Source organism: Dermacentor silvarum, chromosome 6 (assembly GCF_013339745.2).
Source record: "Dermacentor silvarum isolate Dsil-2018 chromosome 6, BIME_Dsil_1.4, whole genome shotgun sequence".
In the NCBI taxonomy this organism is placed as follows: Eukaryota; Metazoa; Arthropoda; class Arachnida; order Ixodida; family Ixodidae; genus Dermacentor; species Dermacentor silvarum.
The window spans coordinates 133,641,291-133,657,625 of record NC_051159.1 but is presented as its reverse complement, the minus strand read 5'-3'; the positions used below and the strand labels follow the sequence as shown (position 1 = coordinate 133,657,625).

Below are 16,335 nucleotides of genomic sequence, written 5' to 3'. Positions count from 1 at the left end.
CTGTTCAGAACAGGCCTACTCGGCACAGCACGACCGATACACAAATCTGGCCCGTTCTTCAAAATGTTCGACGAGAGATACAATCATAAATTCTCACGTTTGTGTTTGGGACAACCAGAAAGCTTAAGCCTCGCCAAAACTAAATCCGCATTAATCACTTGTTGTGCCGGTCGGTTGTAACCGAAGCTACAAGAGTTTGCATGTAAACTGGCTGCAGAACATAAAAAAAAAACTTTCTTAAAGTCAGATACAACTCGGATATTTTTGCACGAGCGCACCTACCCACAACACATTTGCTTGTTATACGTTTTGAAAGCTACGAACGTGCAGAATTCGGCACGCATGAAATTACATTTATAAGCATCGATATCGAAGCTTCAATCTAAATTAGAGCACCCGATAACTCTCCGCTAGCTGGCCCATCCGCAGCCGTGGTGAAATGGCAGAGCGTGCGGCTTGCATGTGGTAGGTCCTGGGTTCGAATCCTGGTGCCGCCGGTAATTCACAGGTTTTTCTAATGGGTATGAATGTACCACGACCCGGCGTTCGGTTGTTTCATGGGCTCTCATATCGAAATGGGGGCCCTATAGAGATTTGTGAAGGACTCTGGGAACCCCTTGTCCCACCACAGGTTTGGTACAATAGTCGAGGATCCGTCGTTGTTGTGGGAGGCAGGCGAATGCTGTACCTACCCGCTAAAAAAACTACAAGCGCGCTCTTGGCCCGATGCTCGACAAGAGCGGGATTTTCAAACACTTGGACGGTCATCCACCTGATGGGAAGTTGGCGGCCTGGGACCGCCAGATGAACACAAAGTTTGCAAATGCGCTATGCGGTTCGACCAATAAATTGGGCACCTTAGGGAACACTTATACGGGGGTGATCATCTTTAAGTTTTGCGGAATGTTTAAAACTCACCCGTGACAGATAGAATAATTCTTGTCCTTGAACTGGATTATTGGAAGAGGCGGACAATACTAGCACGCGAAATCGAAACACATATACAACCAATTAAGAAACATTCACTACTTACCTTACTGTGCAATATGTGCCTTACGGCACATATTGCATTTCTTCTTATTCGTGCCAAAACCAGTTCCGATTATGAGGCACGCCGTAGTGGAGGGCTCCGGATTAATTTCGACCACCTGGGGTTCTTTAACGTGCACTAGAACGCAAGCACACGGGCGTTTTTGCATTTCGCCTCCATCGAAATGCGGCCGCCGCGGCCGGGATTCGATACCGCGATCTCGTGCTCAGCAGCGCAACGCCTTAGCTGACTGAGCCACCCCGGCGGGTGGCGCATATTGCAATTTACGAGTTGTAGCCGGTGAGTTTGCAAGACGTACCTACTTGAAATGAATTTGCAGGATGACAGTATTTGCGAGATGTTTCCCAGAGCGTGGGACGAAATACATGGGCGTTCCAGTTGCATTTGTATTTAAATAAAAAAAACGATTTCTCCTTTTTTTAACTAAGTGGAACAACAGCGTATTTTTACGGCGAGCTTGATGACGCATACCTCGAAAGTGCTGTCATTTTGGAAATTCATTCCAAGTGGATACGCCTGGCAATCTCACCGGGTACAGTTCGTGAATTGCACAATGTACCGCAAAGCAATTCATTGAGAAGTTCATTAGTGGATTTTTGGTATTTTAACTGAATATGTGTTTTGATATCTTATGTAAGTAATGCCCGCCTCTCTAAATAATTCAGCTCAAGCACTAGAATTATGTTATCCCCAAAGATGATTTTTTTTTAATTCTGTAAAACTTAAAAATGATAACCCCATATATCATGTGTTTCATAGTAAATCTGTTCTCTGTTGTGACCTTGTTAAATCGTGTCAAGCAACCCGCATGAACCTCGGGACACCACTGTTCACCAGCTCGTTCACCAACACTAGCGATGCACTTACGCAACAAATAAATAAATAAATAAATAAATAAATAAATAAATAAATAAATAAATAAATAAATAAATAAATAATTTATTTATTTATGTGAAATAAATAAATAAATAAATAAATAAATAAATAATTTATGTATTTATTTATTTATTTATTTATTTATTTATTTATAATATTATATATTTGTTTACACGACCGTCTTATTCAAGCATTTGACGATACTGACGACGACAGTGACGGCTGCTAAAAACCCCTTTAAATTCAGATGGTAGTAGGAGGGGACCTAACAGTATCGCTCTACAAAGCAAAAGAAACAAGCAGTCGCAGTACATGTGCAAGAAGAAAAAGCAAAGGGTGTCTCGACGGCGATAAGACAAGAAACAAACAAACACAAAGTCTATAGTGCAAGCTTCGAGAGCTTGCCACAAGTACACCTGTTACCCGAAACGCCCAGTTCGACCAAAGCCACCGAGCATTGCATGGTTGTGGCGGTCGTACGTCGGGTATCTGCTCGACTGATTACGCCCGAGGGAGCAGCGTCCTCGAAACGCTTCTGCGATTTGCCAATCGTCGCGGCACAATACGAGCTTCTGCGTCATAGCATCCGAGAGAGCCCAATGTCCCACAGCGCCAATTAGCGGATGGCCCAACTGTGCGTCGGCGTTTATAGCGGGCCACAGAAGCTGTGGTTTCGATGCCCACTGTTTTTCAATCCCAAACTTTGTTGATGTTGATTCCGTTTCAAATTTAGTCTGTGAGCATAGACGTTTATTTTTCCTTTCCCTCTCTTTTTCCTTTCTTCTTTTTGTGGGCGCGTGCTAAGAGGAAATGGCTTATCTTTTTTTTTTTTTTTTTGAGGCAACAGCAACACAACAACCTATGAGCGCAAAAATGTTATTATTAGCCCAAGTACAGAACCGATTTCAGTTATTTTTAGCTCAATTAAAGAGAGAATATAAATTTTGAGGATTTATAGACGTGTATACTATAGACGGCAGAAAACTAGGTGGGGTGACGAAGTTAGGAAATTTGCAGGCGCAAGCCAGGGGTAATTGGAGATCACAGGGAGAGGCCTTCGTCCTGCAGTGAACATAAATATAGGCTGATGATGATGATGACGATACTTTATTTAGACCCTCAATTTACAAAAACAAAAAAAAACTTAGCTCATATCAAGAAATTGTAAACGAGCTGTGTTACTGCACGGCAAAAAAGAAATGCCGTGCTGCGACTAAATCTCTCTAGTGGTTATGTGCCTTATTGGAAAGGCTTCAACGTCAACGTCAACTAAACCAAGGCTTTCAGAGACTACGTTATTTTTGTCTGCAACTTCGTCATACTGTAGACTGCATGAAGTCTTGCTTTCACGCACTGCTTGTCGATCTTCTCTGACTCGACTTTGAAAGATAATTTAAAAATGAATTATCTTCGCTAGTCGAAAGTAGAAGAGGCCCGAGGGAAACATCTAAAAATGTATAGCCTGTCTGGGAGAAAAAAAAATGACGCGAACTACGTGGAGGGCTTCGCTGCCAGGACACATGCGTTCAGATTGCGCAACGATGCGTTTGGGTAAACACTAGTAGTTGGGCAAGTTGTTTCCCACAGCATCACGCCGGCAGAGAAAAGAGAATCGAATAAGATGGCTATTGGCAACTTGAATGCCTTGTTGCATTGAGCAGACGTTAACAATGCCAAAGAAGGTCCTGTGAGATTTGCTCGCATATTTCTGAACAGATTCTGAACAGATTTCTGAGCATATTCTGAACAGATGGACAAGCGGTAGAAGATTTTGCGCCTCGGAAAGCGGCGCACAGCCGGAACCACAGCCTGTTTCAGCTTTCTTGCCAAAACCGCTTGACGCGACGCCACCACTACAACCAAGTGGAAGAAAGCGCAAGCATAATAAGTAGTCGTTAAAAGAGAAAGGTCCGCAGCGCTGTCGGCCAGACAATTACACTACCTTGAGCATGCCGAAAGTGCAGGAAGGTGGTTTGCGTGTTGTCGCGTTCTTTTTTTTTTTCGGTTTTTCGTGTACTTTCACGATTACAACTCTGCTTCAAGCGCGCCTTCTACCGGCAGGAAGTTCTCTTGCTTTCTAAGTGGGAGAGAGAGGGTATGCTACGTCTAATGAGGCGCGCACTTGAGAGCTCTGTTGTTTGACTTGTAGTCCCCGTTCTCTGGCACTTTGCTCTCAAGTATGAACCACTCGAAACCTCTGCGCCATAGAGCCCCCCTCCTCCGTCGCTAAGAGCACTTTCCCCCCGTGCTTTCCCAGTGGTATAGACAACGTTCTGTGGTGCGTCTTCGCGCGGACCTGCATGGTTTCGTAGAAAGGCTACCAAGATTCCTTTCTCTTCGGCCAGGCTCTTTTTCTTCGACTGACAAGAAGGCTTCTGCACGCTGCACTTACCCGTGCTGAAATGAAATGGCAGAACCTTGACTGGAGATATTGCAAAACAGAGGTTTGCAGACCTGCACTACTCGAGTAGCTATTGGCAGCTCATCGCTGGGCGCCAAACCATTTCCTGCGTCTCTTGCGCATGGTAGGAAGACCGGTTTCAGAAAGAGAAGCTTTGCTAGATATTGCAGCAACTTCAGGCTAGTCGACGGAAGCAATAATCAGCATGAGTGCGATCACAAGTATGTGAATACAAGCCTATTACGAGATTACGACCAGTGCGATGTGAAAACAATCAATCAACCAAAGAAAGAAGAGAGAGAGAGAGAGATGAGAAGGAAGACGGGGAGGTTAACCAAGGGCCTATCTTCCGTTGACTGCGCTCTACTAAGAAAGGGAAACAGATGTGAAAGATCACAGATAGGAAATGAAGGAACACTATAAGACGATGTGTGGGCGTTGTCCTACAATCTGTCAAGTCAGAGAGATATAAACAAGGGAAGGCAGGCAGGGTACCCATGGTCGGGCCCGGTTGACTGCACTACAATTGGGAAAGGGGTGAAGAAAGATAAGATAAAAAGAAGGAGAGTCAATGTGCGCGGACTCACCGATGAACATCAATTCCGGTATGGTTACAAGCGCTCGCTTATCCCAGTTGCCTCCAAGAAGGTAAAAAAAAATCCACCTTGTCTTGGCATCGCTTTAAATTTCAGAAATGTCCCTCATCATCATCAGCATTATTATTATTATTATTATTATTATTATTATTATTATTATTATTATTATTATTATTATTATTATTATTATTATTATTATTATTATTATTATTATTATTATTATTATTATTATTATTATTCGGTTTGTACACCTATAAAAAATCACAGACGAGACACAGAGCTAGCTGGCAACTTTGCCACCAGGAGGGGCACAATGGCTGCCAAATCTAGAAGATAAAAGGTGCATGGAAAAGGAGAATAACCAATCGAGAGAGCATAGCCAAAAAAATGGCCGCGTATCTGCGTGCTTCGCTGCAAATGTCGTCGAAAGACGATAGTACTTCTGCCGGCCGTACTACATGAGTGCTGGTTTATGTTTTGCCCTGCCTCAGACAGCGCTTCCTTTATGTTGAATCGGCCGCATCTGGCTGGCATTGATAAAATTGAGGAGGCGCTGCGTGAGACATGGACGCCATCTGGCAATACATCGGGAAACATGAGCTTGTGCAGAGGGTTTCCTTCCTCCATGGCAGAGGGCGCTCGTCGGCGCGCAGTCGGGGAAACACGAGCTTGTGCAGAGGGTTCCCTCCCTTCGTGGCAGACGTCGTTCGTCGGCGCGCATAGCATGGCATTTTCAGCGCAGCTTAAGAAACTAGGGTCTTTAGAGTTACGTATCTATGTATTTTCTATTAAAGGAGCACACCTCCTAATACTTACCTAGTGATTTTGCGCCTCAGATATGTGTAATATTTACTTTTTGATCGATAACGTTCACAAGTATGAACAGCCGTACCAGTTTAAGTAGTGTGGGCGGTAAGCAAGTGGTCCAACTTTGGCCGGGTGGCTGAATCGGTTGACAGACAGACAAACAGAAAGAAAGACAGACAGACAGACAGACAGACAGACAGACAGACAGACCAAATTTTCAGCGTTTAAGTTCCCCAAGAAAGACTATCGTCTTTAAAAAGAAAAAAAAGTATGGCAGAGAAGGGGTACGACAGAGAACAACATAATAATAAAACATGCATGTGCGTCACACTCATTGGGAGGTACTTAATATCTAGCTAATTATCCACAAAGTAGCTAAAACAAAATAGGAGCAACATGGTATGCTATAATCGGGAATCTAGATTTGTCACCTTCAAAAAGTGTAAGAATATATGTGCTTCATCGCGTCTGGACGCACGACAAGCGAGAAATGTAATGCCGTCCATTGCACTACATGGCAAGCCAAGTGAATGGTAATCTCTATAAAGTGCAGACCGCTACCAGCTGTAGGAGACGTAATCTAATATTGCATGACTCAGTGTTTCCGTTGCGAAGCAGGAACCACAGGATGCACTGAGTACCCGCCCCTGTCGGTGCAAACGTTCAGGCATGCGTGACACGCCCTACACGACAAAGCTCTAACGAAGCGAGGTAAACGACGAACTCGGGGAGGAAATAAGCATGTAGCTGGAACTCGCTTATCAGGGTGCCATTCAAGCAAGTGTTGGTTGATTCTTCACCTTGCGGACTTCCCCAGAACATTATTATGTAAGAGGTACGATAAAGAGGCAAATTAATTAGAGCTGTATTATTACATTACCCTTGTCCAATACCAAAAAAAAGGACCCTCTTACCGTGAGAAGAACTGTTTAAGCAAGAAAAGACGCGTAAACAACAGATGTATCGTGACACCACCTTGAAGTTCTCTCACCAGCTCTCTCGCTCACGTCCACCCGCCCTGTTGGTATAGTGGCGTTGGCGTCGCGCTGCTAAGCCCCAGGGCGCGGGATCGAATCCCGGCCGCAGTGGTCGCATTTCGACGGGGGCGAAATGCAAGAACTGCCCTGTACAATGCATTGAGTGCATGTTAGAGAATCCCAGGTGGTCTAAATTATGCCGCAGTCCTCCACTACACCCTGCTTGATAATCATATCGTTTTTTTTTTTTTTTACTTTTCACGTAAGACCCAAGAATTTTAATTTTTTTTCGCTATGACATCATAAATAGGGACGGCATCTGCTAGTGCCTAGTTAAATTTTTTTTTCTCAATAAACAAGAGCTTCATTGCACTTCAAAAAAGCTGATTAAAAAAAGACTGTTTTAAGCAAGTCTTGAGAAGTTTTACTGAACCCCTACAGGCCTAAACACACACACAAAAAGAATATCTTGGTATTTGTGACGCCACACTGCCACAGAGCTGTTTCGGTGCAAAATTTCAGAACTGAAACTTCGAACTTTGTTTTTTCTTCGAGTAATCAACATATTACCGCGAGGTTAACGAAAAATAGCGTGACATAATGCTTTATCAGACTACGCTGATTTAGTGTTTCATTGTAGGGTCCCTTAAATCGATAATGGACAGTCTGATATAAATACGATGGTGAAGCCAATCTCGTTCGTCGTACAACTATTCTGTCTGCAACAGTCTTGACAGACACGGCGTGCGAGAGGCTGAATTGTTACTTTCTTGCAACGGGGCATGGTCACACCTAATGCTGAACAATCAATACTTCTCTTCAGAAGGCAATACTCTTGGTCTGCAATCTGAGTTCTATTTCCGTGCGCTATTGATATATCTCTCCTTTGGAGCAGATGTTAATGCCATTGTGTCGCAGCACTAAATTAAGTAGGCTGAGCTAGAACCAGCCGACACACTATACAGTCAAGACGCGGCTTGCGCCAATCAAAGAAGACGTCGACCGATAACGAAAGAATGTCAGCACGAAACGCGACTTCCTCTTCGAGAGACCTTGCGAATGTTCTGGCAGTACAATGAGTTCCAGAGGCCATTTCAGAACCCAATCGGATCTTCGAGCGCGAAGTCGCCTGGAGTACAATGCAACATGCGTCTTCGAAAGCAATTGTCCCCGGAACACAGGACCAGCTTAGCGGGACCCTAGGCTGGTTCGCAGTTTCCCATTTTGTGCCGTCGATATATCGACATTTTCTGTTTAGGTGTGTGAACGCGGCAGTCTTGAAAGTTGGTAAGCCAATATGAACCACCTACTATTTTTTTTTTCACTTATGTGGCAGGCGGTATAACACCGTGCTAGTCCACTACTGATAAAATTCAAAAAAAAGGTCATCTATTTTTACAATACGTGGAGCTGAGTGCCTGGAAAGAACACGCCACAGGAAAGGCAGGACAGGAAGCTTGATTGTGTTGGCGGGGCCAGCTCTTACCACACACAAGGAATGAACTAAAAATAACAGGTTTTCATTGAATGCAAGGCCTTCCAAGCCCGAATTGCAGAGGGCATCACGAAAATCAGGCTGTAAAGATTGTAATTTACATCAACGAGTACTGAAATGTAGCAACCTAGTGGGTTCAATACTTCAATAAGTATTGAAGGACCCTGGTAAAACTGACTATGGTCCAAGAGATAAATTGCAAATTAGTGGTTTGATCGGACTGAACGAGAAAACAGGTTAGTCCGTGAACTAAACGGAGTACCATAAGGATGAGCAGCGAGAGAATGTTAGAATTTATGTTCTCTGGTAGTGGATAACTGTCATTGCACCACTTTACAACGGAAGACTCGGACATTCAGTGACTCCTAGAATAGCTCGGCGTAAACAACGAAAAAAGATAAAGAAAGATAACAGGTAAGGAAACAAACTTGATGGGATCCGGCACGATCCTCCAAATCGTGGATAACCAACATGTCTAAAATGCAGCAAAATTATTCGTGCACTTATTCATCGACATAACTACTCAGTGCTTCAATGGTCTCGCTTTTTATCGACTGTTAAGAACACCATGCATTACCGCTCGAAAGCTTCTTCGGTCCAACAGTACAGGAGGGCATCTGTGAAATATACATTTTAACGCTTAGACCAAGCAAGGTCGTTTCAAGAGCGCTAGTTTTGTTCGTCAGATAAGCGGACCAGCAGAAACCACTTATCCAAACTCAATATCTTCTGCCGAACATGTGCGTAATCTGTTCTCTCTTTTTTTTTGCCATTTCCTTTATTTATGTCCCCCCCCCCCCCTCCCCATGCACGGTAGGTGATAGGGCATGTGTCTGGTTAGCCTCCCTGATTTCCTTGGATTCTCTTTATTTTTCTTTCTGTATTACGAGCATCCGCAAAGCAAAAAGCTGCCTTCTAGCCTCAGGACCTTGGCCTTCAAATTGTATGAAACTGTATCTCGATTTTTTTTCATACACTTTCGGTGTCTCAAGCTTTCATAGTCCTCCATAGACTTTATTTCATCGTGTGCAATTGTGCAAGAGTTTGATTTCTACCCCACTAGCTTGCTACATTTTAGCACTCGTTAATGTAAATTACAGTAAATTGTTTAGCCAGGGTAGAAATTTTGTTATAATTAGCAATGTTCTATGTGATGAGAGTAGTTTTCTAATCAATATATGACCTAAGCCTCTACATTTTCTGTTCACGCGGCAGGGAATTGCCAGTACCATTAGCTGGCGCTACCATTTACTTATACTGTGTGTCCCAGCTAACGTCAACCAAGCTCTTCAAATAAAACAATGATAAAGAACACAACGCGAGACACGATTTTAAGACCTGCGGCGTTCAGTCATTAGGTCTCTGACGACCGAACACCGTAGGTCTTAAAATTGTATCTTGCACTGCGTTCTTTATCGATTTCTTTTTTCGTTGTAAAGCTTGGCTAACGGTTAGCTGGGACACGTACGGATGTATAGTATGCATCTGTGATTCTTTGTAGAGTACTACTTTCACAGCACACATGAAATTCTATGCACATGTAAGCGAAAAGTCCTCTACGGAACGTGTCTCCCGCCAATTAAGTGACTCATGCTCCCGCCGACAGTTCAAAGGGCCGCACAGCTTCCCCGGCGGAGTTTCTCGTGCGCGTTGGCGAGTACGACCAGAGACGACCCGAAGGCAGCGAGGTGCAGGTGCGAGTGACGCACGTGCTCCCGCACCCGGGCTACGGCCGGTTGCAGCGTGACCTGGCTCTGCTGCGGCTGGCTAAGCGACTCCGCCGATCGGGCCACGTTCGGCCGGCTTGCCTGGCGCCGGCGTCCCTGCGGCCTCTGTCCAACCTGAGCTGCGCCGTGTCCGGCTGGGGCAACGAGCGCACTCAGGGTACCACAGCTTACAGCCTGAACAAGCTGCGCGTGCCGCTTCGGCCACTCAAGGAATGCCACTCCATCTACGACGTGCCCATCGGCAGCTGGCACCTATGCGGCGGACGGCCCGGAAGGGGAGTGTGTTACGTGAGCACATTCTGGCATATTGCTCGTTATGTGCGCGCAAGCACGCTTATGATGCATGTCATCGATTTAGTCTCGACTTCAACGTCGTTAGGCTTAGCTAGGCCTAGCAACTATATGTACAGTGCAGTTACAAGCTTTATGACAGTGAGCATGGGTGCACATGCCACTCGAAGCAGGCCGTGCACTCTCGTATATAGTTTGTGGCGTCAGCGGACGCCCTCCCTAATTTCACTTGCGTGTTGTCTGCTACCCTCACTGCATGCCACACGACATCCCGGAATTATGGAATTCTAAATTTCATGCGCATGCGCATTTACATATACGGTCTGCCAGTAGATTGAAAGCAGAGGACGCGCAATTGCGATCAGGGAGTGCATCCGTTAAACCTATAAACTACGAGATTGCGCTAGTCGCTCACAGGTGTTCTACCTATATATACCGAGCAGCGCGCGCTCCTGGTGTTCATGGTCAAAAAGCTTGTGACGGTACCGAGTTCTCATGCTACATGCTCTGCTTTGTCGCCTAGACTGGCAGGTCTGCACATAAGCCTCACTGAAGTGAAAAGTCTATTAATGCAATAGTACACATGAGAAAGAAATGCGTGGATACGCACTATAGACATGATATTGAGAAGCGTGGACGAGCACAAGTGCTTGTGTTTACACCTTTACGTTCTGTGTGTGTTGGTCCGCTAAGAAGGTAAATGTGTTAACAACGTGCCCGAACCATTACCTTACTCTATCACCTAACTGAGCGTCGTTACTCGACAACACGCTCATGCATTAAAATGTCGCTGGCGTACAGGATATCAGTGGTTAGTGTACGTCGCGATTCGGTGAGAAATAGTGAGGGCTAAACGCCTGCTTGATGAAACTAATACTGAAACACGTGGTAGGTGGGAAAATTGCAAAATTGCATTGTTTCGTATAATACTATGATTCCACTGTGCAGCATAAGAATACGCGCTTACAAATTGATAAGATTGCTTTCTAAATTATCTAACTTACTGTCACGCTCGTGACATTTACAATTGGAGTGCCTCTTCACATAGTGAAACAATAAAATTTGCCCAAGTGAACCTAATGGTAACTCACGCTATCTTATTTAAAGAAAATTTTCTAAAGCCTGCAGAAGCAGCTATAGAATAGCTATATCTGGTCCGAGAAGAGTACGCAGTCCACTTCCTAGTTTTACAGGGCACCAATGTTGCCTGCTGCTTTGTTATAGTCTGGCATACGTGAAGAACGCACAATATTTGACAGAGTGATGAACAGGTATTATTCATTGTGTAAAACCAAGTCAATCAAATATATAGTAAAAGTGGGTCATGGCTGCGGCATGGTAGTTATAGAGTAACCTGCGCCAGCGATGATACTTGCTATACTGGTTCAGAACACAGTAAAACATTGTCGGTTAATCAGATCGTTGATGCGCTTTAGCTACATGTAATAATTAATCGCTATACAATCAAGTTCTGCTATGCCTAAAAGATGTTACAGACTCCAACTTGACAAAGTGATTTACGCGAGTGGATTAACTAGACACCTACGGGGACAAGTGGCCACATAATGTGCATATCGGCTGCTATGCGGATCATCTCAGTGCGTTTGCTTTGCCAGCTCTGAAGTCGCGTTCGCCGACACACACGCAGGGTGACTCCGGTGGTCCGCTGTCGTGCCAGCTATCGGACGGTCGCTGGTACGTGCTGGGAGTGGCGTCGTTCGGTTCCGGCTGCGCCCGGGCCACTTACCCGGACGTGTACACGCGCGTCCACCACTTCACTGGCTGGATACGAGACACTATCGCCGCTTACACGCGTCCTGCGAGAAGAGGATGAATAAAAGACATTGCCTGTTGAGACGAAACGGTGCACGAGTTATTCGGTCATTGCTTATACATTTGTGGCATTGTAGATAAGACGTGACGCCCGAGCCACGGTGACACACTGTTGTTGACCTCGCCACTGTCATTGTTCTCATGGCTTTTGCTGCTAGTCTATGATTATGGCTTTATCGCTGGTGCATTGTCTTGACGCGTTGTTTGTTGTTGGTGGTGGTGTTGTTGTTGTTCATGCTTCTTTCTTTTCCTTTCATTGTTGCTGGATGTTGCTGTGGCTTTTCCTATCACCGTCGTCGTCATCATTTGTGTGTGTGTGTGTGTGTTTCTGTAATTTATGTCACCGTTGAGGTATTCGTGGATGCCGTCTTCGTGTCATGTTAGTTTTGAAGTTCTGTCATATTCTTTATCGCTGACACTATTTTTTTTAAAGCCCTGTATTTTGTAAATAATACAGAAGGATATAGGTGTTGCAGAATGTTTTCCTTTGTTCGGAAATTACAGGCAACAAAACAAGCAGCAGTGAGCGTCGGTCGGTCTCGAAAATATGCCACCGATTATCTCAAGTTTCTCAGGAAAGCTTGGAAATTTATCTGTAATACACTATTAGGAAATGCGCCATACCTTCCTCAATGGCGTCACGCGCAGTACGCAGTAGGATTGGTGAACGTTAATTATGGCGAAGCATGCGTGACCGCAATAAGGTCACGGTGTATGCTGTCTAGAACATAAGCGCCACGAAAACAGGCAGCACAGACGCAAATTCTGGTCTTTCTTTCATCCATGCCTGACATCCTTGAGAGACCGAGGGCCTCATCTATGCTAACATACGGTGGTGAGTGCAACTAGCACTGCAGCTGCTCGATTGCCTACTTTATCTTGGGCTATAAAAATCATGAAATAGCAGGACTTGAGCAGTACAAGATCCCCGTGAACGTCTTGCGCCCCCATAAGTGTATAAGGTACATAAATATTATCACGTACAAGAATGCTGATCTGGGCCGATTGGTATATGCTCGGAGAGAAAGAACGCTTTATAACAGGAAACAGGAGACGATGTGCATTGGTCGCGTCGGTCGTCTCCTTTCGGTATTTTCTAAAGCACTGTTCTTCGCCCAAGTGTTTCATGTGCCGTTTATCGGAAGTGATGTGAGGGCAAGAATCAAGGTTGCCTACTACAGCACCCTTGAAACAAGGAGTTGAAGCAGCAGCTATTTCTTACGCAATTATTAGCGGACGCTGTAATTCATCGAGCACAGCTTATGCTTTTCAGTTAGGTCTATAATCATCTGCGAAAATTGTGAGTGCGCGAAAGCAGCACCCCTAACAGCCGTCAACCGGAAACGTCCGTTGATTTGAAAAGAACAGATATAGTATTGAAATCCAACAAGGTATTAATGGCCTTCTGCACTGTACAAGCTGCGTTGGTTTTAAAAAAGATTCCCAATAACGTTGCTGTGCAGTTTAGATAAACAAAAAATCCGGCTGTCTTGGACCGGCAGAAAGCGTCAGATGGGTTTTTAGCGTTTTCGATTATTTTCATACGAAGGGGGTGAACCTTCAACGTCCCCGTCTAACAGCAAAAATATATGCGCATTTATTACGTTGGTCTCTCTCTCCTTTCATCTCCGCATTCCTCTAACTATGCAAGTAACCAGGCATGATTTTCAGTGAAACCACCCACACATTTTCGTAACTTTCTTATGCCATATGGATGCATCAATTTCGCGGGCATTTGAACATCTTCTGGAACTTAATCATTCATGTGCCGCGTGTTATTCGCGGGGCCAACCTTAACTGGCGAAACGAAATCTTATAGGTAATACAGACACGCTACCGTGATGTCAACTGAACACACAAGGCGGGTGTTTGACAAATACACCGAATATCGAACACAGAGTCATATCTACGCTCAATCCTCGCGCGTTGTCATCAACAAGAGCGAGAATCTCCTGTCATGGTCCCCCGCTGAAATCAGTGCAACGTTGATAGAAATACTGGAGGCTAAAGCCTGCTCTTTAAGGGCAACGTTTGCAAGCCTGGTCACACTCATACCTCAACGTCGAGTGGTGCAAACTTCTGTAAAAATTTTGCAATCCTAGACCCAATTGATGTTTTCACAACAAGAACAAGAACAAAGACGTCTTTCAAAAGCAGAAAGGTCTATTTCAAAGGAAGACGCAATGCAAAGTAGAACAAAACGCCACGGGTGCTCAGTCTTCCTAAAGTTGGGCAGCTTTGGTCTCGAGGACCTTGAGAGCTACACTGGGCGTCTTTAGCGATTAGATAACGTCCTTACCTGGGGCAGAGGCACGTCTCATATTGAGGCGCTTTCCACGACGGGGGGTGGGGAAAGACGAAGCGGTCAAGCCCTCGTGTCGACAGGCTGCTCTGGTGGTGAACGCGTCCGAGCACGCTTTGCGTCGGAAGCACCTTAACAACAAAGCAACCCCCCTGCCTCCCCCCCCCCCTACATTTACTACCCCACGTACCCCCAGCACACCACCGGCCACATGCTCTAAGGGGCATCCCTTATCGTATGCCCGCATAGGTCAACACACCCGGGGGGCAAAAAAACATGACCCATGCGTGGCAGACTGGGCGAGGGTGACTCGATGCACCGGTTCTGGGCCGCGCAAGAGGACGACGAACTGTGGGCTATAAATCGGAGTCCCGCGCCAGTCTGCGCGGTCCTCCCGACATGGCTTTCTGCATGGCGACACCACTGACGCTCCTGCTGGTGACGGCCGCGCGGTGTCTCCTGCTGGCTCAAGCACAGTCCTCGCACAGTGAGCAAGCGACAGGGCTTTTCACAATTGCGGAGCGCATGCCTTTTCCGAGGGGCAGAGGTCGACCTCCCGACACAACTTGATGTAGTCGACGCCTCGGGGCCTGTGCTGCTCAGCAGGAGTACCGCACTTTGAGTATATTATTTTTTTTTCGCGCATATGACCATTTTTTTTTCTTTGCCAGTGATGTAGCATCCGGAATGCGCGGTGCGTAGCTTCGATATCTGAGAATGCGTCAATGTCCCAAAAGAATTATTCGGCGCCCAGCGTGGCCGGATAATATAGAATGAATGAATCCGGTGTTAGGAAGCCGGCGATACTAGACTTACTGGAAGTATTTTAATGTACGCGCTGTAAGAGAAGATAGCGTCTAATCTCGCCCGTCGGTCGATAGCGTCTCTGGAAATAGGGGCGATAGCGTCTCTGGCAATCATAAATTTATATCGTTCGTCTCGAGCAAGGGAATTTGAAGCGGTTGCTTGCTTCATGAATACGCATTAAGGACAATTGAAGAACGCGCACATTGTAGGTGATGTAGATAGGAAAGTGTTCTTTTATCCTCCTTTGGGGCTTCTCTTCGTCTCAAAAATGTGTGCCTCTGCTTAAGTGATCGACAATAACTGTCGCTAGATTGATTCCAAGTCATGCAGTACCACTCTGGCGCCTGGGCAGGATGCTGGTTTCAGTAGACATAAGGAAAACCTGTTTTCAGTTGTCGTCATGTCTGTGCCAATGAAAAAAAAACATTACTGATAACTGAAGCCTATCGTCAAGTCCACGTACTTGAAACGACCATCGTGATGTAGGATCAGGAAGAACTACATGAGTTCTCGAGTGGCCTTCATTGTCATAAGTTCTATGGCCATAACCTAGTGTTCTTCGTTTCTGTTGCACCTGTTTGTAAATATTGTTGTCACATCAAAGGCAGCTAAAATCTGGAATGTAGTGATTTTGAAATGTCATTTGTGAAACACCACCACGAATAGAGAAACGCTGCAATGCCATTCGCGCTCTTGCATTGAGCACTGATTTTATAGCGAGAGTATGCAAGTTGAGTGCAACTGATATACCCTCCCGTTACAATGCGCACTCAATAAGTAAGCTCCGCTTAAAATCTTACAAATAACTTTCACATAGCATTGCGGCCTTACGTGCAACTAAATCCACGAAGTTGTCTGCCTCAAATTTAATTTAAGGCAATCGCTCGTCGTAGTCTCAAGAATCCCCATACTTACTACGTACGAAGCTATACGGATTCCTGTAGCCTGCAAACTTCGGTAAGTGATTGCTTTCTTAAATTAAGTGAATGTGAATCCACCAGTAGTTTACCAATAATGTTTTCGTCATATAGAGAAAGTAGTCGAAGCAATGGTGCAATTACAGGTCAGGAGCACCAGCAAGGAACAAAGTCGAACGATTCTGAACAGGCTACGTCTAGTAAACAAATTTGTTAGTGTGAAAAAAGGAACAGTACGAGAAACGCGCCCGTTGA

The 16,335-nt window shown here is 45.2% G+C and overlaps 1 protein-coding gene across 1 annotated transcript in view; it reads left to right on the top strand.

Moving 5' to 3' along the window:
• The window catches only part of LOC119456909 (chymotrypsin A), a 41,277-nt gene that overhangs the window by 3,860 nt on the left and 21,082 nt on the right, over nucleotides 1-16,335 (top strand). Inside the window, exons 2-3 of the mRNA XM_049669129.1 lie at nucleotides 9,810-10,218; nucleotides 11,870-12,002. Of these exons, the coding sequence (XP_049525086.1) occupies nucleotides 9,810-10,218; nucleotides 11,870-12,002 (542 nt within the window). The remainder of the gene's footprint in view (nucleotides 1-9,809; nucleotides 10,219-11,869; nucleotides 12,003-16,335) is intronic.